This window comes from Akebia trifoliata, chromosome 1 (assembly GCF_017979445.1).
Source record: "Akebia trifoliata isolate Shusen 1 chromosome 1, ASM1797944v1, whole genome shotgun sequence".
Lineage (NCBI taxonomy): Eukaryota > Viridiplantae > Streptophyta > Magnoliopsida > Ranunculales > Lardizabalaceae > Akebia > Akebia trifoliata.
Genome location: NC_141375.1, coordinates 23,074,302 through 23,098,211, shown reverse-complemented (window position 1 = coordinate 23,098,211; position 23,910 = coordinate 23,074,302). Strand labels below are relative to the sequence as shown.

At 33.0% G+C, this 23,910-nt stretch overlaps 2 protein-coding genes across 2 annotated transcripts; one reads left to right on the top strand and one right to left on the bottom strand.

Annotated features, from left to right (window-relative positions):
- The first annotated feature begins 3,364 nt into the window (after positions 1-3,364).
- On the top strand, positions 3,365-9,560 carry CEST (death domain associated protein). Its single transcript, XM_086443736.1, has 6 exons — positions 3,365-3,693; positions 3,813-3,857; positions 4,037-4,150; positions 6,080-6,160; positions 8,731-8,892; positions 9,294-9,560. Exons 1-6 carry the CDS (start codon positions 3,403-3,405, stop codon positions 9,381-9,383), a joined length of 783 nt encoding a protein of 260 aa, XP_086299862.1. The 5' UTR covers positions 3,365-3,402; the 3' UTR covers positions 9,384-9,560.
- Positions 9,561-15,340: 5,780 nt separating this feature from the next.
- LOC147411041 (galactan beta-1,4-galactosyltransferase GALS3-like) lies at positions 15,341-18,551 on the bottom strand. The gene is made up of 2 exons (XM_086443725.1): positions 17,244-18,551; positions 15,341-15,846 (listed from the first exon to the last, which is right to left on the bottom strand). The coding sequence occupies exons 1-2, from the start codon at positions 18,401-18,403 to the stop codon at positions 15,501-15,503; spliced, it is 1,506 nt and encodes a 501-aa protein (XP_086299851.1). The 5' UTR covers positions 18,404-18,551; the 3' UTR covers positions 15,341-15,500.
- Positions 18,552-23,910: the final 5,359 nt, after the last annotated feature.

Genomic DNA, 23,910 nt, shown 5'->3' with positions numbered 1-23,910 from the left:
CAAGAGCTCGGGTAACTTTTCAACACCTGCCATCAAGCTCATAGGACTTGTTTTTAATTGTTTTCTTTTTTGAATCTAAGTTTTTCCCCGAAATCCAGAAGGACTACGGTGGTGATTCCCAATTGGACAATCCATGTGGGCCCAACAACTCGTAGTAAGATTTGTAATCTAACTAAATTATGATCCTTTATAAGATACATGGTCCAAGATGACGAACGATTTGATTCATTTTGATGAAGTCGATGGTGATACAAATTTCAATACACTCATTGAGTGGAGCTTCTTCTCTAATTACCAGCGACACTGGCTTGATCATGGACAAATTGGCCTTATTGGGTGTGTAGACCCAATACTTAATTGAGTAATTTATTAAAATAAAGTACTATACATCTTATTTTCGAAAATGACAAGTTATCGTTTTCGAAAATATTTTATTTTATCAAAATATTATGAACAATAAATTTTCAGAATTTTATTATTGAAAATATCCTTTAAAAAAAAAGTTCACTGTCAATTGGATTCTTTTGACATTGTACAAAAATAAATTTTGATCTCATGTCAAAAAGATCCTGTTGACATTGAGTTTTTATTTTTATTTTAAAGTTGTTATTTGTGAATGGGATCCTTTTGACATTATACAAAATAAATTCTAATCCCATGTCAAAATGATCCTGTGGACATTGAGTAATTAAAAAAAAAAAAAAAAAAAAAAAAACCTTTAACATGAGATCTCAATGTCAACACTATTGAGGTCAAATTGGAACCAAATCAACATAGGTCGGTTCCACAAATTCCATTGGAACCAAACCAACTCAAACCAAACTAAAGTCGGCTTGGTTCGGTTCAGTTCTACGGCTTGTCAATATTCTATAAATTGTAAGTAATATTTTTTAATGTGAAAACAAACATATAATAAATATAAAATTTCATACAATAAATCACAAATCTATCCATAAAAAATTATTCATTTATTCATAAAAGATCACTAATCTGTGTCCTTACTCCTAAATAGCTCATAATAATTACTATATACATATGTATTTATTTATTTCATAGGGAGTCAGTTCTCGTTTTGGTTCGGTTCTATACAAGCTTGATCCGAGAACCGAACCAAAGTGGTTTTTCATTTTCGTAACCCGGAACCGAATCATAACTTGTTCCAAACCGAACCAAACAACCCCAAAGCTATCAGTTTGAACCGTACCAAGTTACACCCCTAGTCAACATGATCTTTTTGACATGAGAACATGATTTATTTTTGTATGTTATCAAAAGGATTCAATTGACATTGATTTTTTTTTTTTAAAAAAAATATTCAATGTCAACAAGATTCCTTTGACATGGGATCATAATTTGTTTTATACAATGTCAAAAGGATCTTATTGACATTGATTTTTTATTATTATTATAAAAAATGTATTTTTGGTACTAAAATTCTGAAAATTATTATTTGTACCGTTTTGATAAAATAAAATATTTTTGAAAATGATAACTTACCGTTTTCGGAAGTAAGTTAAAAAATACTCCTGTTGGGAATTATTCAATATTTGGTGTATGTTTTGGTAAATTTGTCTATTTAGTATCCTATCATTTAGACTGTTAGTCTTATTTGTGAAAATCAAAGCACATTCCATAAGATATATATATTTTTTAAATTTCTCCAAATTTATCCAAATTAATAGAATTGATCTCTCACCAAATAATTACTGAATTCGAACTTACTTAGAATGAAGTTAAGGGGTATGTCATCGGTTTGAAAAAGAGTCTAGTTACTTGCACCCACCATTTAGTCTATTCATATCTACTTACTCTTTGCACCTCCCTAGAATCCTTCCAGTCTCAACACAACTACAGTTTTTTTCCAGTTACTCTTTGCACCCACGATTCCAATTGAATTTCATTCAGTCTTTTTTCTCATGTACATCGATGATGGTTTCAAGTAAGATTTCATGTTGCACTAAGTCGTACCCATAAAACTTGCAAAGTAGGTTAGGAATGAATACGAAAACCTAAACTCCTAGTCTAGGGATTTGGACATCTCGCAAAAAAAAAAAAAAAATCAAATGAAGTTTTGTTCAATAATTCAGTGTAGAAATCGCCAAAAGAGATTCCATAGGATTCTATCGAACCTACCTAAAAGAACTTGATAGGTTCCTATAGATGTCCCAATTAGTTGGTTCCTATCATGTCTTTTCAGGTAGTTTTGATGAGATGCTTCCGACTCGCAATGAAAATTTTTGGTAACTTTCTATCAAACAAAAGGTTAACCTTTTTCTAAGTGGGTGTGAAGAACTTTTTGTTAGGGTCAATTTATTTATTTACCCTTTTTTTTTTTTTTTTTAACTTTGTCGATAATTGTGCACTAGTTTTTAAGAAAAAAGAAAAAAAAAAAAGAAATTTGAGAAAATTTCAGATTTTGAAATTGAATGTAATAGAAAATGCTTAACTTAAATTTAGAGGTTGAGGCATGCATGAATGCACTGTCCTAAAGTAAATTTTGCCCATGCTATGATACCACAGTTCTGTAGGTACCTGTTCTCTAAGATACAACAACCCACACTTTATAGGGGTACTCTAATTGGAACGTTATAACGAACTTGATTAATTGAATGTTTTCTTAATGTAGTAATATTATAATATAATGACAATTAAATAGAGAATGAAAGATAGAATTCAAAGTAAGAGTTGAATGTGTAAAACAGAGTATTGCTTGTGTCTCTCTATTGCATTGGTTTAGAACAAATACGAACATGGACGGCTGTAGGAAACCAATGAAGAGACATAACGCCACAAAACACAAATGGTGTATACAAGTAGAACGCCCCACAAAAAATAGAGGCATATCAAATATTATCCAAAATATAAAAGGGTATGTCTAAATCACCTTATAATTCATATGAGATAACTTAAATAAAATAACAAAGAGAGCTTCTATTGACACAACAACCTTTTATTGAGAGCACTCCAAGATGTATGTGAATTCCTTCATGGGTGAATCTCCATTTCGTGTACTGAATATGATAAAATTTTGAGTTGGATACATTGTTCATTTTAATTTTCAAAACATGCATTCGTCATTTTTTTAAGTTGTCACTTTTAATATTGACGAATTTGTAAGTATAATAGTGAACTCATTGATTATAAAAATGGTACATTTACTCGAAATGCATGTTTTGAAAATTAAAATGTTAAAATGAACAGTGTACGGAAATCGAAATTTAGACATAAGTTATGCATGTTTTGAAAAAAAATCCCTTCCTCCACAATATCATGTGAACTGGTGTGCTCTTAGTAAAATCTGGTGTGGCAATAGAATCTATTATAATCAATTATATGCTTAAAGACCCAACACCCAACCCAAGAAGAAGAGGCGCCAATCAGAGTGAAATCATATATCACTCAATGGCTCTGCAACTGCTTCAACTGCCAGTTGCTTCCTCATCTTCCTCTTCACCTTCTCCAATAGAAACCCTAAGCCCCATCTTCCGCCACCACTCTTCCATCTGCTACAGACCCACCACCAACACTACCTCCCTTTCTCTCCGCCATCGCCATCACCAAAAGAGGATTGGAAGGCTTATCGTCTTTGTTGGGAAGGAAGAAACAGAATTGCGTGTCTCCACCACTGAGGAAGAGAAACAAGAAGATGACCCAAATTCTCAAGACCTCGAATCTGTCCGCCAAATCCAAAGGGTCTCTCCCACTTCTTTTTCTTCTTCAATTTCTCCACAAAATTATAATAATGATAAAAATCTTATCTGAAAAATTCTTTAATTCTTTAATTTTTTTATTTTACCTTCCTGATTTTTTAGGTCCTGGAGCTTCTGAGGAAAAACAGAGATATGCTCTTTAGTGAAGTGAGTCTTTTTTCCTACAATTAATCCTCTTTGCTTGGATTGTGTATGTTTTCCCATTCTTAATCTATATATATCGCCGAAGATAATTTCATTCTGGTGAAAAATTTCATCTTTTTCCCCCTTTCCTTCATATAAAACAATGAATTCATTTGCTTCATTAATTTTTTTTTAAATTGTAGGTTAAGTTAACCATCATGATTGAGGATCCAAGAGAAGTTGAGCGAAGGAGATTGCTCGGCATTGAAGATTCCAACTCTCCAACAAGGGAAGATTTAGCTGCTGCTTTGGAAGATGTATGTGCATTTTTTTTTATCACTTATATGTCTTTCTTCATTTCTAATTTATATGTTTATGGAGAAACTGTGGTTTGAGTCCTTATCTGAATTGAATGGTACTTTACGCAGAAACTTTGAAGTGGGTTTTATTTCTGCTTATGCCAAGAAAACTGAGAGGAAATGTAACAAATGTTATGATTTTTCTTTACAAGCTAAGTGGGTGTTTGGAATTGTATTTGAAAAGCATTTAGAGAGGAAAAAAATTTACTTTATCTTTGGAAGTTGTTAAAATCTTGGGTTATTATACCTATTAAAAAAACCAAAAAAGAAAGAAAGCAAGTGTGTTAGTCTGTTAGGGCTGTGTAAAATCAGAAAATAATCGAAAAAAATGAGCTAAAGTTAGGGCTGTGTAATTGTTCATACTAAAAAGGTTATAATCATGAGTCCAAGTTAAAATTCATCAATCGGTCAAAAGCATCAAAATTCAGTGCCTTCTTCAGTATATGATGCTTCATCAATTAAATGGTCACCATAATCTTTATCAAGGTCTTCTCCTCTTTCTAGTGGATCAAGTTCATCTTTCATTTTTTCCTATTTAGGCCCTGCTTGGTACACTACATATCTGCTGAAAGATTTACTATTGCTTGGTAACCAGTGGGAAATCACTTGCATTTTGTTGTTGTTGTGTTTAGTTGATATTTGCAACACAATTTTTTTTTTGTTACTTTGAAACATTTTAACTTATTCAACCTCATAAAAATTATTCAAATTACTACTATACCCTTAGTACCTGCTATATTAAGGTAATATGAAGTTACAAAAATACCCCTATCAAAAAGTATAGTAACCTACATAATAGAATTACAAAAATATCCATGATCGAAGAAACTATTCAAATTACAAAAATACCTTTAGTGCTTGTTACAATAGCATGCATATGAATTTATTGAAAAAGTCACGAAGTTCATAAAAGCCGTGACTTATTGAAAAAGCCACAATTTAATTGCAACTTTCAGTAAGTCCTCAGTGACTATGCAATCCACCGCCTAATCTCCGCTTAGTTCTTTTAACAACCTGGATCATCATCATTAGTTAGACACATGGAGAAGATGAAAATACATGATGCAAATGCAATATTGCATTACAATGGCCCAAATTTTTTCCATCAGTAAGTAGTATAGGTTCTGTGATCTTAGAGCTTTGCCTTTGTGGGTCCTTGGTTTGTTCCTGAGCCTTTTTTTTACTTCTGTTTAGGTAATAAAATATCTTCTTCATAACAAAGAAAAAAATTCTTTTCTTTCAGAATATAAGATTGCCTTGTTCTTTTATGCAGCAAGTTTTTTTTTTTGTTGAACTTTTTTCAGTAAGTTTATTGGCTGCAAACTTTTCCAGAAAGTTTCCAACGCTGTTTGGAATTTTTTAATTTTTTTTGGGTCTTTTAAGATATTTTCATAACTTTTTTTGGGGTTCTTTAATTTTAATTGCAATTATTCTTTGTGGATACTCTTTTAAAAGTCAAAGTAGGATTAAAAGTTGGAAGTAATATCCTTTGAGGTTCTTATCGCGAGAATGTTTGTAGATGGGGGAGCTTGATTTCTTTCAGATCTTTATATCACTGCCTTCCGTTATAGTAAGCAATAGAGAATGTGAGTTTCACATTCTTAATTCCACTCTCTCTGACGTTAGTTCCATTTAGATAGGGATATGAGAATTGGGAATTGAAAGGGCATGAGATCATAACTAACCTATTGTTTAACTTAAAGGTTTCCTTTCTTTCATAACTGCAGTCTAAGGTCTATTTTTCTACACCTCATTGCGAAAATAAAAATACTTACAACATTCATATTATATATCCATAAACATGTATGTGAAATCAAATATATTGTCGGCCTGCATCTTATGAGATTCAATTAGTTACTTATGGTTCGATTGCTCAAACCCTTGTAGGTAAATGAAGGAAGAATTCCTGAAAACCGTACTGCTCTTCGGATTCTTGCTGAAGAAATGATTAATTGGCCAGACCTTGAGGTATTGTTGTTAATTTGTCTGCACCCTTTTTAAATTAAAATATACCATTAATTGTTCTGAAGGTTATAATTATGGTAAGTAGTTTTTCTCTTGTCTAAGTAGTTTATTAATTAATATACAATTCCTCATGACTGCTTTAAATGATGTAAAAGGTTCCCCCTTCCAAGATCGAGAAAAGAATGTTAATTGTTCTTGAACAACTAAGACATATTTATTATATAATACCATGTTAACTTCTCATTTTTAAAATTCAGGAGTCTCTGGAGCAAAAAAGAATGTACTTCAATTAATTTATGCGATGACACTCAAAAACTTCTGGTTTTTTACTCAAAAAGATTATTTTATTTTATTTTTTCTTGGTGACGGGTCATATAGGACTTGATGACACTTACAATCTTGTGGTTTGTCTTTTTCATTTTCTCTATGGCTGGGGTTTGATAGGACCTTCTATTCATAACACATAAAAATCACCAAGAATATTTCCTTTTGTGGGTCACTCAATGACTTGTCGTGGCTAAACTTGTTTTGGAATATAAGAAAAGGAAAATATAAAATTCATCTATTTGTTTATGGGAGCTTTCTTGGCAAGAAAATGTTGGATCAGCAGTCCAAACCTATAATATATTTGCAGTGAAGTCTATGACTATGATGAAAGCTACTAGCGTTAAGCCTTGTGCCTACACTTTTCCTTTAGATCAGATTGTCCTATTTATTTTAGGCCTTTTTAGTTTTCCTGAAGATTTTTCCATAGGTGATCTCATGAACCCACTTTCACGCTTACCACTAACCCACTCGCTTGCCTAGCAAAAAAAACAAAAAACAAATGTCTGTTACGACACCGCCTTCTCCCTAGCAAAGTTAAAGTCTACTTCAATGCTTTGTATACTCATGAAATGTGGCATTAGATGCAATAATGTGCATGGACAGTTGATTGTCACCAAACACTCATAGGTGTGAAGGTTTTAAAACCCAATTCTTCCATGATTCTCCTCAACCAGATTAATCCACATGCCTTATGTTCTGCAACTCTATACTCAGCTTTAGCATTAGACCTAGCGACAACGGTTTGCTTCTTCGTTTTCCATGTAACTAGATTTTCACCAACCTTGGTGCAATAACTTATTGTAGATTGCCCATCTTTTTTGGACTCAACCCTATTTGCATTGTAATAGCCTACACTCTCTAAATTTCCATTCTTAGAAAATTGGATCCCCATTTCCAGGGGATGAATTTTTGGGTTTCAGAGGATCCGATCCACCGAGTAAAGATGAGTTTCTTAGGCTCATGTATAATCTGCACAACAGCTACAAACGTCAACATGTGATATTAGGTTGAATCACTGTGAGATATTTTAATTTTCCACCCAATCTTATATACATCTCTAGATGCTTAAATCAGCCTTGAAATTTACTTCCATAAGGGATGATTTGTCAAACCATGCTCTAGAAGTTTGTTTTAGGCCATAACCTTATTCCCGAGTTTTTACACACTCCTTTCCTCTTCATCCTCCTCCTCATCAAAGTCTTGTCCCAAAGATTTGAGGTTGGCTACACATTCCCCCCCCCCCCCCCCCTCGCATATAATTCAGGGGTAGTTTCCTTGTGAACGACTTCTTGAAGATCCCCATTGAGAAAGGCATTCTTATTGGAAGCTATGGACAAAAGAAGTTGCGTGGATTTCATCTTAGCAATGTTTTGACGAGTTTGAATTAGGATCCCTAATTAAGGTCTATATAAAGGATAGAAGTCCCACCTCTTGTCATAGCATAGTAGCCCCATCAGTTGTGCTTTGGAGAGGGAGGTGAAGGCGTCACACTCCAGCATGCATCTCAAGATCACACAATAGAGGATCAGCCTCACAACCTACTCCAAACTATGAGGATTTTAGTGATTAAATGATTAAAGATATGCTTATTTTGATTAAAGAATTATTGAGAGCATTGATCCCATCATGCAACATTGATTTAGATTGGTTTTGTTGTAAGCACACTTTAGAGAAATTATTTCAATACTTGTATCAAAGCTGCTGCTGCTGCTTTTTTTTTTTTTTTTGAGTAAGTTAACTGGATACTTCAAAATTGGTTTCCCCCATCCTTATCAAATTGAGCGTAAATGCAGAATCTGTTCCATTTTAAGACAATCTCTTTGTTGTATAATGTTCTTTTTTCCCCTAGGTTTTAAACTAAAATTCAGAGAATGGTTGATTTATACAAAAACAAAAATAGAAGTAAGTGCCAAAGTTCGTGAATAAATCTTTGGTGTTGGTATAGATTCTACATTTTAGTTACTGAAATGTGATGACAGATATATATTATTTGTCTATTTTTCTTCGGAAATTTACCTAATTTATGTGCTCTAATTCTCCCTGTTTGAATTGTAACTATGCTGTACCATTTTGGGTTTTCCACATGCCATATAGCTAAAAAATTATGCCTGGATCCCATGTTTGCCAAACTCTATAAGATGTTTCGATTGAAATGTGTCGGCAGGCAGTCTGAGTTCTGAAACTGATAGCAAGCCCGTAGATGTGCATTGTCTAATTCATTAATTAATGTTGCATGTGCAAAATAGGTTGAAGCTCCAAAGAAGAAACCTAGAAAATCTCTATATGCAAAAGCCACAGACACCGGTGTTGATCCTCAAGTGGCTGCTAAGAGACTCAACATTGACTGGGATTCTGCTGCTCAAATTGAGGATGATGACAGTGACGAAACAGAAGTCCCTTCAGTTGTGGTTCGTTCTCTTGGTTCCTCTTAACATCCTTATCCACCAATTTTTTCAAATATGGGACCAATGTTAAATTGCTGTCATAAACAAATTGGATGATATCTTAAACAATAGGCACAGTAGTACTGCTGCACCATGACTATAGTTCACATTTTAATAAAAAATCCTTACTTTTTAAAAAGAAAACGTATTTTTAATTGTTTTAATCGTCAGAGGTACAAGACATGTTTTAAACCCATTTGTTTTTTCAAAAACAAAATGCTGCTTTTTGTTACAATGGGTGCCACAGTACTGAGTGGTTCTTCTCCCAAAACCGACCCTTCTAAACAGAAAACTCTTTTCTTTTGCATTTGGTAATATTTTATTTATTTGGGTATGAGATTAAAAGTGCTAATTCTCTTGCACAGGGATATGGAGCACTGTACTTAGTAACCGCTTTTCCAGTCATCATCGGAATCTCTGTTGTGTTGATCCTATTCTATAATTCTCTCCAGTAAGAATTTTGTTTCTGTATTTATGTACAATCTTAATGTATCAAGTCTAATAGATTGAGCGGTGTGCGAGTCTCTTTCTGCTTGTGTTTGTATATTACAAAGCTAAATCAAGTTGTCAGTTCTGAGGAGTTCGCAGACGTTGAAAAGGTTAAAAATGAATCATCCTCTGTTACCACCAAATCATTTTGACAGATATAAGAGAAAGGAATACTAGCATCCGTGTTGCAACAAGACATAATTTACAGCATCGGTGGTTGGTATTTTACTTGCACATATATACATTTATACTCACCAGCATACCTGCCTAAACACATGTATAATGAACTGACAGATGGAAGGACAGTGTGCACGTGTGATCATGGCTCACGGTCTCCATTATATTTCTCTCTGCTTGATGATAGTTTCAATTTGGTCTGGGATCACATTTGAGATTGGATTTTTTTATGCTAATAGAAGTAAACAGCCACCTAATGAAAACACAATTTTTGTTTCATAAAATGTCGAAGAAGTGTCAACAATTCACAGCTGTGTTGTCCTTTTATTTCTTTTTGAAGCAGAAGAGAAGACCATGGATATCACTTATACCATCTCGGTTCTGGTGTCAGCAGCATGTTGTCCCACCTTCAAACGTGCAAAAGGAAAATAATTTAATGTTTCAATATCAGTGGTTTCATGATTCCGGGGTTCTACCAACACATGGTGTTAAGGAGAGACAGTGATCCATGATGGACAATAGGAAACAGGTATGGGTTGAGTTCGATATCATTGAAAAAATGTGGAAATCTCATCACCTCCTTCAAGATTTTCTCTAGCATACCAACCCTCCTGGGCACTTTCTCCTTCTGCAACACAAACAAGTTGCGTAGAACCAAAATGAAGTCGTGTGGTGGGGGTGAGAGCATGCACAACGATTGATGGATCGATCTCTGGTCTTGTAAAAATTACTGTGAATAAAGGGTGATAAAGCGGTTATTAGACAGCAAGGAATCTCTCCTTAACAATGAGCGCTTTACATGTGAAGTATCATGTTTGTTTTAACCAGGATTTGTCAAGGGAAAGCCATTCAGAGCTAGAAAGGAGGAAGTATGTGGTCTCAAGGATTGATTTTGCATTTTCACAGAAAAGAGAAGTTTTTTTTTTCTGGAGACCACAGTTTTCCTGGCAAGGTGGGAAAGTATTTGCCAAACCAATCCCCAAAGCAACTGAAAATAAATTAAATCTGGAAATCAATTTCCTCAAGAATCATTTTATTGGGAGAACCTTTTCTCCCCAACAATAAATGATGTGAAGAAAAGGAATCCATGCACTTCTATTTTGGTATGTGCCTAGAATTATGAATGCTTCGATCGAAATCGTCTGACTTTTTCTTCTAACCCAAATATTGCATGGAAATGAGATTTTAAATTTTGCCTAAAGTTGGCTTGTCTAAACTGTGCCAACTATCGAGCTTGGACCCATAATTTGGCTGACATGTCTTGTAATAAAATTGCGGACTTTCATTACTACCAAAGGGGATATTTCGAACTAGAGGTGAATTATTCTTGCTCTCCCCCATTTACAGAGCATTCCAAGCCAGCAACAATTTGAAGAACCACTTTTCCACGTGAAACAACTGTAGTTTCTACTTAATCTCCTTAAGGTAGAATCTTAAGGACATAACCCACTGAAGAAAGACTTTTTAATCTGTATAGGTAACCATCATGTAAAATTTTTCATTATATGACCACATATTTTGGATTTCTAAAAACTTGATGATTTGAATTCTAATCTCAATAAAATTTTAAATAGAAGTTTGAAACAAATAAAAGTGAGATTCACCATTGTGTTTTACTATATATTAGAGTTTAGATACAAACATCATTTTTGGGGAATTATTAAAAAAGAAAGTAAAAGAGGAAAGATAGTAAAATTGGAGAGATATCATTGAAAAAGGAGAGAAGGATGGGAAGAAATACATCAAAATTGAATGGGGTGAAGAAAAAAGACAATAAAGTGGAGTAAGATAGTGTGAACCCCACTCCAATGTACGCTGTCCATTAAGCAAGATTTGACGGCATCCGACGATGTTGTAAAAAAGGTCAAAAAAATGGATGGCATCCTGTAGAAAATATTGTAACATCAAAGAAAATTATATCTCAAGATGATGTCGAGAACTTCTTGAAGCAAATGTTCCTTCACTCTAACCTGCTAAGTGCTATCACTTTCTTTCAAGATTCCCAACAACTAATAAAATGAGTAAAAGACCACAAAATCCTCTTTTTATGTCTAAGATAATTTGATTTTCAACTTTTTATTAAAACCATAACTAAATTTGGCAAATAAAAAGAAACATAAAAGAGAAAGAAAAAGATTATTTATTTATTTATTTATTTTTTATATTTATGAATATAGTTTAATTGTAAATGGTAGTAATGTAGCATCTTATTCTTCTTCTGGCGTTAATTCTATTTTTAATTGATTATTATCTATATCGTCCATGCCTCCTTTTATGCAAAGTATTTCGTTATCATTACTTGGACTATGATTCATTGGAAAATTGGAATCAAAACACTTAAAAATTCTTGGATTGCTAGAAGGGGTACAACATATAATATCGTGCGTTATTTGTAATGGCATGTGATCCACTAATCATTCACGTGTCTACCACTAATCATTTGTTTGTGTATAGTTACTTCCTAATCAACGTTTAGTATATGTGGAAGAGTTCTCTCTACATCGTATGATTCCAAAGGTAGTTGAGACATTAATCGACTTGAAAGATTGGTGGTTAGCTAAGAAAGAAAATGAACAAAGAGAATTGAAACGACTAGGTCAACAATTAGGACAGTTGGAAATATGATTAATTTAATTATATATATATATATGGGAGCGGTTCGACAGCCCTAAAGTTTGCTAAGTTTGGTGCCAAACATTATTGTAAATCACTTTTGATGGGGTTAGAAGTTTTATAATAGAATGATTTTTGGTGAAGATGATCTCTACGGTGAAGAGATCATCCTCACAAAAAATCCGCTCATTTTGAAACTTCTAACCCTAGTTTACAAGTTGAAGAATCGTGGACCGTCCAATTTTTGTAAATCACTTTTGATGGGGTTAGAATTTTTGGAATAGGCTGATTTTTGGTGAAGATGATCTCCTCATTATAGAGATCATCCTCACAAAAAATCAGCTCATTCCAAAACTTCTAACCCATATTTTGAAAAATGTTTGGCACTAAACTTGGCAAATTTTAGGGTTGCTGAACCGTCCCTATATATATATATAATTCTATTTTATTCTTAATTTGTGATTAGTGCCTCTATTTTATGCAATATATTTTTTTTAAATTTCATTTCAAAAGTATGATTTTAGAAGGGGGTTTTAAAAAAAAAGAAAAAGAAAAAGAAACCCAATTAATTTAGGTTTGGTTTAGTTCAGGTTTTTATGCTTAGAAACAACTCAAACCTGAATTTTTAGATTTGATATTTGCAAAATCTAAATCAAACCCGAAAATTCAATTCCTTGAAGGTGGACACAAATGTACACCCCACTTACGTAAAAGACGCTAAAAGCCAATGTGAGGGCCATAGCATCTCAAAAGAGGTCCTAGAGAACATCTTTACCGTCCTGGGCTATATGAATTGTCAATTAATCATCTACGTTGGCATAGATTTTGACAAATGCCAACTTTGACACAAAATCAAGATCGAGGACTCGTACTCAAGAGTCTAAGAACTCTTTGTGGGGGCAAAACCATGGCATCATCAAAAAGAAGGATTTTCTTGAAGCAAAGTGAGTGATGGTGCTCGAGTTTTTACAAAGAGACATTTCCAATAATGTAGAGAAAAATTGAAAAATTTCTAAAATAGTAGACTCTTTATTTTTATGTCGAAAATGATAAATTATCATTTTAAAATTAAAATATTTTGATTAAAGTATATATATAAAACAGTAAATTCTTCTCCATTTTAATTTCCAAGATAATAATTTACGAATTTGGGAAGTAAAACGATTGGTTTACTATTTTGGAAAATTTTCTATTTTCAGCTAACGTTTTGCTATTAAATAACCACTCGAAAACTTAATAGTCAAACAAACGCCCTTTGAGGAAAGCCATGCATGTTTGACAGATAGATTTAAGTCCTTAGTTGTTGTTGAGTTGGCCGACATTAATGACTCAGATTCCTTTTAAATTTACGAACATGCCCTTAAATGCCTTCCTCAGAGAACCAAAAATCTGACCGACAACTCATAGTCTCTTCACATGCGTCATGTGACCCACCCCACCACCGCTTATATCACCGACTATGGCCTCATCTCATATATATATATATATATAAATAATTTATCGAAACGTTTATTATGAGAGGGTTAGGTATCCATCACCGCACATCACAATCGACCACCCAATTAGACGGCCTTGGATTGCGGTGGGCCCACATAGATCAGACATCACAGCTATGAGGAAGACACGCCATAATATATAGTACAAAGTATTCTGGTCCCACAACAACATATGCTTTTCTCAAGAATCTCGAGAAAATAAAGAAGATTAATGCTGGAGTGACTCATCTGATGTGGTGGCACGCCAATAAACGTAGACGCTTTTTAATCGTATCTCGAGGAAGTGCATCTAGGGTTGTGTGCACACCTTCATTTCAGATGTGTCCCCTCGTATGCCCCCACATGTCACCCTGGCACGACTCAATAAAGAATTTCAAGATACCATACGTTTAGTTCACTTCAAATGATTAACAATCTGAAATGTTGAATTAATCTCACAAATTACAACACCGACACTATATGATAGAAAAATAATACAATATATTAATATAATATTAAAATTTTTTTTTACCGTTATAATCATGGATTAGGATCCCTTGATTTATGAAGAAGAAAAAAACACATTATTTCGACCTTTTAAACACAAAATTCAATGGTTGAGATTTATAACTCAACAACTGTATTTTGTATCTAAATGATTGGAATCATGTGTTTTCTCACGAATCAACAGAACCCAGCCCATTGGATTAGTTTGACTAAAATGTCTAAATTTAAGTTCTAATATATAATGGATATTGTACAACATTAAAAAAAAAAAAGAATAAAAAAGAAAAGGATAAATTTGACATCAAGATTAGTTGAATTTAACATTTCACGTAATGAGATGGAATGATGGAATCCTTCTATAGTTCTACTTACTGTTGAAGTGTCTAGGGTTTCCATCGACACCACACGCGTGGTCATGTACTCATATGTTCTTGTATTTATTTATATGTGTCATGTATATATGTATTTTTTTTTCACCCATTCTTAATGAGTTCAATAATTCGGTGCTCACGGGGTTATGCTTACATGCATGCAGGCCATATTTGCCTACACAACACCACATATGACATCTTTGACTATTGACCCTATTCATTAAAAATCCTTAAAACTAATCATCATTTTGATATTTATTAATCTTTTTCTACTATCTTATAGGATTATTCATTTTCTAAGATTTAGTCCATCAATTACGTTTTGAGACCATCATTCTGTCCAAGAAGACAATCCATACAATTAGATTTTATACTTTAGAAAAAAGGACAAGGAATCTTCCTGTCGGGCCAGATTTAACTACATCCATGAAATCCCATATAAACAAACTCATACCAATCATATCTCATCTCGAGGTACCATTTTTCCCCCACTTTTACTAGATTGGAGTTATTCTAATCCCCATAAAATAGACATCTCGAGCATGCATCGGATCATAATTAGTTGCATATCTTTGTCTAGAGAAGTCAACCACGAATTATAGCGTTGCAGCGATTCAGAACGTTAGATCGCAGGACCAACTCAATGATGAGCTCCACTCACTTGCATCAAATAATTGACAAGACACACTACCGACCTAAACATCATCATCTGATACACAACAAGTCCATTCTCTCTGATTGGTTGTGGGTCCCACTTCTAAAGCAAGATAAAATAAAAAATAAAAAAAATCACCTCACCGCCCCAATTTTTGTTTTATTATATCCATAATGGTATATTATTATACAAAAAGAACTCACTAAAGAATTTTTCTTTCTATATAAAAAAAAAATGTTCAAAAGATTTAAAGAAACAATTATCCTCACAACCAAAGCAAGGCTGTCATTGACGCGTCCTCTGCAACCTTGACCCAATGGTCTTTAGCTCAAATCTTTTCACATTTTGGGCCACATCTCTCATTGTGGTGTCCATGACATATGGGGTGCCCTCAAATGTGAGCTCGGTGGCGTTCACGAGCTGACGACATGGCTCACGCCGTTCTGCTATGGTGCCATGGTAATGGAAATATTTGATCCGGCCTTCTATCTTGTGTTGAGTCTTGCCTGCTACGTTCTGCGACATGTGCACCCCAGTTGCAAACACATTGCGTGGTTGAATCGCATACTTTCGATCCCTCCTTATACCTCTTTTCACGTCCTTGTATACTAGCTTCTCGAAACCCCATTTTCTATAAAATTAGACATCACAAAGGAAAATAAGAGACGAATGTCAAAACAAGATGTCACCATTAGACTATATAAATAATGCCTAGAAGAGTAAGAGAAAGGCCAGAAAGAGCCCACATGGAAGTGGCAAATGTTGATTCGAATACATTGGAATTAATAGAAGATACAACCTCAAAAAATAATAAATGGAGGAACAAGATTCATTCAGCTAGCCCCAATGTTTTGGGTGAGGCTTTTGTCACGATGATATTTTCGACTGTCTAATTGAAATCATATATAATCAATCAATCACTTTAACATTTTTCTTTCAAAAACCTATGCCCATAATTTTATTTAACTGTCTAAGATCAACCAAATAGTCGTCAGATCGACAGAATAAAGAACTTGTGTGGGTTTGAGGCAACCATTTCTCAAGGAAAATCATAGTCCAAGGCTTAGGTTTACTAATCTCATTAAAAACAGGCTAACCAATAAAATAGAAGATTATCATGGCCAAACTAAGTAATTGGACACAGCAGTCTAATCGACCAATCCTATTGATTTTTATTTTAATAAGCATGGATGGTTTCATGGAAGGTAGGTCCAAGAATTTACTCTAAAATATCCAAAACACCAAATGACAATCAAGAATTCCAAAAACAAGTTAGACCCATTCCCACCTAACCAAATACAATAAAGAAAAGAAAGAGTCCAAGCAAAAGTCCAAATACACATGTTCAAATATGATTCAACAATGAGCTCATGCCCTGATTCTCGCAGAAATTGTTTCGTAACGAAGAATTTTCACTACATGTGGATTGGCTAAAAAAGAACAACTATTTTGACCACATTGGATGACTCTATCAGGATGAAAGATTCATCTTGCCATATGAGAAGACCCTAAGGAGGACCAAATGCATAAAACCCAAAGGGCCAACCACCTTAGAGCATCAAAACAACCCCATCCCTTGAACCACTACATCTCTCATTATCATCTAATCACACAAATTGACAAAGTATACAAATTATTGAAAACTTTGTTTAATTCAACAGCTAAGAAAATTCAACTAGGATCAACCAATGAAAATGAATCCCGATTCGACTTGAATGATTTGAACCTTTTAAACACTAAGTTTCCATAATTACCATGTCATACAAAATGATAAAAATGGTAGTTATTGACAATTTGTTCAATCCAACAGCTCTAAGAATATTCAATTACGATGTGCCAGCGAAAATGAGTCTCGATTCAACTTGAGTAATTTGACCCAGTGTTAGTAATTGAATTCTGTTAAAAAATTGCTAATTTCTTTATTTTTTTTTCAAAAAATTCTATATGGTTTATCATAATGATTAATAAGCTAAAAATCAACTAATAAACAAGAAATCTTAAAATGGGGACGATGATAAGAATTGTTACCTCACAGTTTTTCCGGCATCGGCGGAGAGACAGAGCTTATTCGACATGGGCATCTGTTCTATAGTAAATTGAGTATAATCCGAAAGCGAATCCAAAAGCGATTTTACAGTACTCTTGGGTGGCAAGTAAATAAACTCATCGACATCAAAGAAAAACATCCATTTCGCCATAAATCGATACCGATGCAAACAATCATTCACCACAAGAAACTGATTATGGTAATACCCATCAAACCTTTCTTGCTCTCTTATATCCTGCAATGTCACATACCCTTTCTCAATCCATGGCTTTAGAACCTCTAACACACCAGGATGAACTCCTCCGGCGTCGTGGATAACGAAGTGGGATTTCTCACCAAATAACCTAACATGATAAGAAATCCATTCTCTCACTCTTTGAGGACTCAAATTACCATATAAAGATGACCCACAATACAAATAATCATACTTAGGTGGTGAAGTAAAGATTGAAGCATTAAAGCTTTTGGGAAATTCTGTTAAAGATTCAATCTTGTCGGTTGAATCGATATCTCGATCGCCACCACCGCCTGTCGAAGCGTGTAGGATTAACCTACCACCGGAACCATCAGTGCCCACTGGTTCAGAAAAAGTGCAATTGAGAACAACAACAGTGTAGACTCGACCATAGCCCCAATCAGGGAGAATCTTGAAAGCATTGGTGGTGATTGAAGATTGATTTTCACCATTTGGGACCCATTCACATTGGAATCTAGGTTTTCCATAGAGATGTAGGGGTTTTGATGCAAGACCCACAATAGCAAAAGTGTTGATTCCACCTCTGTAAGAACCCATTTGGATGAAATTGTAAGAAGCAGACCCATATGGGTTGAAAGCTCGTTTGATTATGGTTCCATTAAGGATCTGATCTTGTTTTACAGAAGGTGGAGGTGGTGGTGGTGGTGGTAAAGGTGGTGATAATGGTGGGGTTTCTAAAGCAGAGAATTTGGAGAGACAAAGACGAAGATCAGAAGGTGAGAGAGAGAGACGAGAAGGAAGGAATTGTAGAACAGTAGCTAAAGAACAGAAGAAGAGAAAAGCAGTTAATAAGAGTTTAAGCTCAAATGCACAGTTCCAGACAACTCCAACAAACATCTTCTTCTCTTTCTCTTTCTCTCTATCTTTCTGTATTTCTTTGGACATTGTTGTACTACAAAGAAGAACAACAACAACAAAGAAGAAAGAAGAAAGATTTCTTCTCTTTTTTTTTTTTTTCTTTTCTTTTTTTTCCTTCTCTGCAAGTTCTGTTTTTTATTTTGGAATTTATGAAGGATTCTTCTTTGTTGTTTGAGATGATGAGAAGAAGAGTTTTTTTTATTGTGACTTATGAGAGAGAGAGAGAGTAGTTTTGTGGTGTCTTGTTAATAAAAAGCCACGTGGAAAGATAGTGTAGAAGACGCTTGTCCTTCTAAATGATTCTCCTTTTTTTTATTGTCGGAATTTGTACTAATTTTCAGGCTGGAAATTCTCTTGAATATGAAGAGGGAACTTCATTAATAATTACTATAAAATAATAGAGATAATAGAGATGCCATTGCCACACCAAACTTTTACTAATGCCTACACCAATTCTTATATAAATCTTGGACATAGTGGTGTGGCGTTAGTAAAAGTTGCTATGGCAATATTAACTCTATAAAATAATAAGGCTGATTTAAAGTAACATACCCTCCTCGAGGTTTTCGTGAATGGATACTTGAGATGCCCGTATCCCTATGTTTCCAAAACATAATTCTTTGACCTTAGTCTTTGGTATTAGACTAGTGGAAAATACCCTCACTTCCAATTTTTTCGGCAAAACTGTTGATTTTTCTTCTCAGAATCAATCATTTTTAACATCTTGGAACTTTCAAGTTTCATGAAGAAGATATGATTTTTGGAGAAGACTAGCAATAAAATTTGAGTAGAAAAATCAAGGGCTTTGTGTAATATGAGTTAAAACAGCGAGATAGAAAAAAGTAATGGATTGAAGATGAAGTTGAATATATTAAAAATAATTTAAAACTACGATGGAAGATGTTGTAGTAAGGATGTTAGTAAGTACATAATTATCAGATTACTTAATGTACCCATAATCAAATAGTTGGTAATTGAATCCATCTTTGTGGACCTGATAATTTTTTTGGCTCGATTCAAGTTAGAAATTCTAGGGATCTGATAAGAATCGAATTTCCATCAGATGCTTGACGAATAATTGATGGATATTCGATTAATGGATTTGCACTACTTATAACTTATCTATATGGATATTAAAGAATCTAATTACTATTAATCAAGGAATATCTAAAGTAAATCTACTTTAGTCAAAATTAGAATTTAAACAAAACGTTGAATTTTTATTTATTTACTTTATCTTTTTGTATATTCCATTCATATCCCCCATTTCTTCTCATTTTCAATTACAAATCAAGATTTCAAATCCAAATTTTATAAGTTTTTTTTTCTTCTTAAAAGTTTCATTTGTTTGAAGAATTCGTGATTGAAATCAACTATATGTGATTTATTTTGGTTCCAAGGAGCCCATTGTCGGACTTGAAACTTATACAAATTGAAATGGATGTTTCATGTAGGTTTTAATTCACCCAATTGAGAAGACCAAGGTCAAGGGGCATTGTCATAATTTGAAAAATAAGAGGGTATCTCGAATATTCGTGGATGAGCATGTCCACGTTACCTCAATAATTCACAATGGAACGAGTAAATCTTTTGTCAGTGACCGTTATATGGATTTTAACAGTATTCAACGAATGGCTGAGATTTGAACAGAAATGTAAATATTAGGGATTATTTTTAATGCGAGTCCTTTTCAATCTCCATCGACAGTTTGGACAATTCTTCGTCGCATACAAGTGCGCGACTTTCTTGGAGTCCGACTAGCCTTACTACGTTAGTAAGAACTTCACCCTCACTAAGGGTCTTTGGCTCATCTATTGGCATCCAAATACATGATTTGATGCTTTGGGATTGTAAGGAACAAAATTCTATGAACTTTAAAACAAATAATTTCTAATTTTTTTGTTTTTTTTTTTAAATTTCATCATTGAATTTCAATTTTTAATTTGGGAGTTATGTGAAAGTCCTAGTAGCTATTCATTTTCAAAACCTTGGATCAAACTTAAAAGAAAAGTTTTTTTTGAAAAAAAAAGTATTTGATCCAAATTTTTCGTAAAAATTTAGATGATTGTGGTATTGGACTACTGATGTGGTTATTCATTTGAGCAAAAAGATTCTTACTAAGACTTAAAATCTTACTAAGTTAGTAAGGAAAATGTTTCTTTTTTGTTTCTCGTAAAGAAGAGAGAATGAGGAACGATTACATATAATTATGTGGTCCCTCATGGGGACTAGTAATGTTGTGGCTGTCAATGGTCTGGATTTAGTTGAATTGTGAATTTGTTATAAAGATTCCTTACTCCTATTCAAGTGGACTAAGAGTTAATTTTTGAAATTTGTAATTCTTTGATCATTTGGAAGTTTGACATTGTTGTTAATCAAAATAGGGGGTCTAATCATTTGGGTTGTCAATGGATTAGATCATATACCCAAAATCTGATTTATCCCGATTTGATAATTTTGGATCTAGATCGAGAATTTGGACTCCAATAAGGATCCAATCTAGTGAGGTTCTGATCTAATAATCCATTGGATTGGTTTTGAGTCAATTATGTCCTGATTCGTACGGATCTAATTTGATAAATTACAAGTAAATATGAATAGAATATATAATCTAAAGTTTATCATATTATTTTATTTATATAAAGTTTATTGTATTTCATATATAATGTTTGTTTAGATTTTATATATCAAATTGGGTTTCATTTGATCCAAACATGATTCAATTGTTATTTAATCGAGTTTGGATCCTAACATGATCCGACAAAATAAGACTTTGATCCAATCCGGACCCGACCAATTGACAACCCTGCCATCACCATCCTAATTGGAAAAATAGTTATAGTTGATATTAATTTTTATTATAAATCGTACATCAAACTATCATACATATATTAGAGTTTGCTCGTATGACACGAGCATCCTCTTTGGAGTTTAGTGGGTGAAGGAGGAAAAATAATAAATTTGGAAGGGTATTATTGAAAAAGGTGAGAGAGAAAAAATAAGTTTGAAAGGATATTATTGAAAAAAGGAAAAAACAATATAAAAAATAGTAGGGTGTTTTTAGAAAAAGATAGAAGAGAAAAAACAATAAAATTATTGGGAATGAGAGTATTCTTGGGAATTGGAAGAAGAGAGAAGACAAAGGACGTGAGAAAATCATCCTTGAGATATTTTTTTCATGATGCCGTATAAATCTTGAGTCAAAGGAATGAGATTCACTGTCGTATATTATTATATAGATAAAATATATCCCAGACACTCGGTTAGCCAAAAGAAAAAAAAAATACTAGTAAGACGAGCATTGAATTTAATAGGGTTGAAATTTTTTGAGCTTGACCCTACCTTTGTGAGCTCGAGATCAAGGTCTCAGCCCTATGTTTTTTAGGTGAACTAGCCAAGTTAACTGGCTAATGGTGTCAATCTGGTCCTTTGGTCCATATAATATATAGGGTTGTGATTAGGCAGGGGTGGAGTCAAGGTTTTGTCTTCGTGGGGGCAAAATTCTAACTTGGGTCATTGTTGATATAAGAAAAATTCTAAATTACTATTAATTCCTTCAAAATTTAAAAACATTTTGTGAGGGGGCAATTTCTTGTAAATCTTAAATTTTATTAATTTACAAGTAACTCCTTAAAAATTTATAAGATTTTGTTGGAGGAGGGGGGAAGATCTTATTTTATTTATTTATTTTAAATTTTAAGTGACTCCTTCAAAGTTTTAGAAATTTTTGTGGGGGTAATTGTCCCCACTGTAAATCTGCCGGTGTGATCAGGGGACAACAAACACTAAGTAGGCGTTTGAATATGACTCCTTGGCTACTTCTGACTCTTGCGGGGAGTTAGAAGTCGTTTGGATGCGTTTGTATGAACTACTCTTTCGAAGAGTTACTCCGCGCAAGAGCAAGAAATTACTCTTTATGAAGAAGTCAAGAAAACCTATTTCTCAAAACTCTTCTTGCGGGGAGTCAAAATCTAACGGTTCGTTTTTACCAAAATACCCCTAACTTATTAATTTTCTATGAAAATATTTCTAATTCATTTGCCCTTAAATCAAACAAAAGAAACATTTATTAATATATATATATATTTTAATTTTGAGTATAAGGATTTAAACACATTATATTAATATTTAATATTTAAAATATTATATTATATTATATTATATTAATATTTATAGTTAACACACATTATATTAATATTTAATATTTAAATATTATATTATATTATATTAATATTTATTATATTATATTATATTAATATTTATAGTTAAAATGTCAAAAACAATATAGTTTGAAGGCATATTATGACACTAAAAGACAGTCTGTCAAATTTTTTTAAAATTTTGAGTATAATGGATTTAAACACATTATATTAATATTTAATATTTAAATATTATATTATATTATATTAATATTTATTATATTATATTAATATTATTATATATATTATATTAATTTATAGTTAAATGTAAAAAACAGTATAGTTTGAAGGCATCTTATGACACTAAAAGACAGTCTGTCAATTTTTTTTTTAATATTATGTCATATTATGTCAAAAACAGTCAGTCAATTTTTTTTAAAATTTTAAGTATAATGGATTTAAACATATTATATTAATATTTAATATTTAAAATATTAAATATATATATTATATTATATTATATTATATTATAAATGTCAAAAACAATATAGTTTGAGGCATATTATGACACTAAAAGATAAAAAACAATAACTGGTATAATATAAGGGTATTCTAGTCTTTTTTCTAGAAGTCATGAGAAGTCAGTATGGTTCCCAAATAAACTTCCAACACAAAAGTACTTCTGCCAGTTGATTGCCAAACGTCATTTCTGCACATAATTACTTTTCCAGCTCCTCCATAGAGTACTTCAGCTCCTGTTCTTTGGAAGAGTAGTTCTGTTCCTGGTATCCAAACAGGCCCTAAGATGCCAGGAATTGCTCCAAACGAGTTTTGGTACCAAGTTTGATATCACACCTCAAGATTCACTCAAGTCGAGTAGACTCAGATGAGGCAACTCAGATGAATCGATATTTAATATCTAACAAATATTATAAAATTTATATTTATATCAACATTACAAGAAAAAACTTAGCTCGATTCAATTATTAATCGAATTTGAAATATTTTTGAAATTGAGTCAAGACCAACAAATTTAGCACTGAATTTCATCAAAATGCATTGAATCGTAATAATCTAACTTACCCACGTGGCATATACTCATTCGACACCCCTAACACATTCAGGAACCATAGATTTGCACTCTTCAAGATACAAAACTGCCCTTCCCCATAAAAAGTGCAGTTTTGTATCCCAATCGAGGAGTGCAGATCTATGGTTCATGTGGGTAAATTAGATTATCATGATTCAAATGCATTTGAGTGAGCGATCCTTCTTGTTTTTTTTTCTTTCTTGTATGTAATTTCTTGTTCTCATTTTTTTAAATATTTGTAGTTGCCTCAATTGAGACTTATCATTGAAATATTCTTTTGTTTTTCTATTTCCCAAGTGTCTTAT

Excerpts from the sequence above, each read along its gene's own strand:
- CEST (XM_086443736.1), top strand. The coding sequence starts at position 3,403 with ATGGCTCTGCAACTGCTTCAACTGCCAGTTGCTTCCTCATCTTCCTCT. Across the intron at positions 3,694-3,812 it reads CTGTCCGCCAAATCCAAAGG|GTCCTGGAGCTTCTGAGGAA; the intron begins GTCTCTCCCACT and ends CTGATTTTTTAG. Across the intron at positions 6,161-8,730 it reads TTAATTGGCCAGACCTTGAG|GTTGAAGCTCCAAAGAAGAA; the intron begins GTATTGTTGTTA and ends TGTGCAAAATAG.
- LOC147411041 (XM_086443725.1), bottom strand. The coding sequence starts at position 18,403 with ATGTCCAAAGAAATACAGAAAGATAGAGAGAAAGAGAAAGAGAAGAAG. Across the intron at positions 15,847-17,243 it reads GATGCCGGAAAAACTGTGAG|AAAATGGGGTTTCGAGAAGC; the intron begins GTAACAATTCTT and ends CTAATTTTATAG.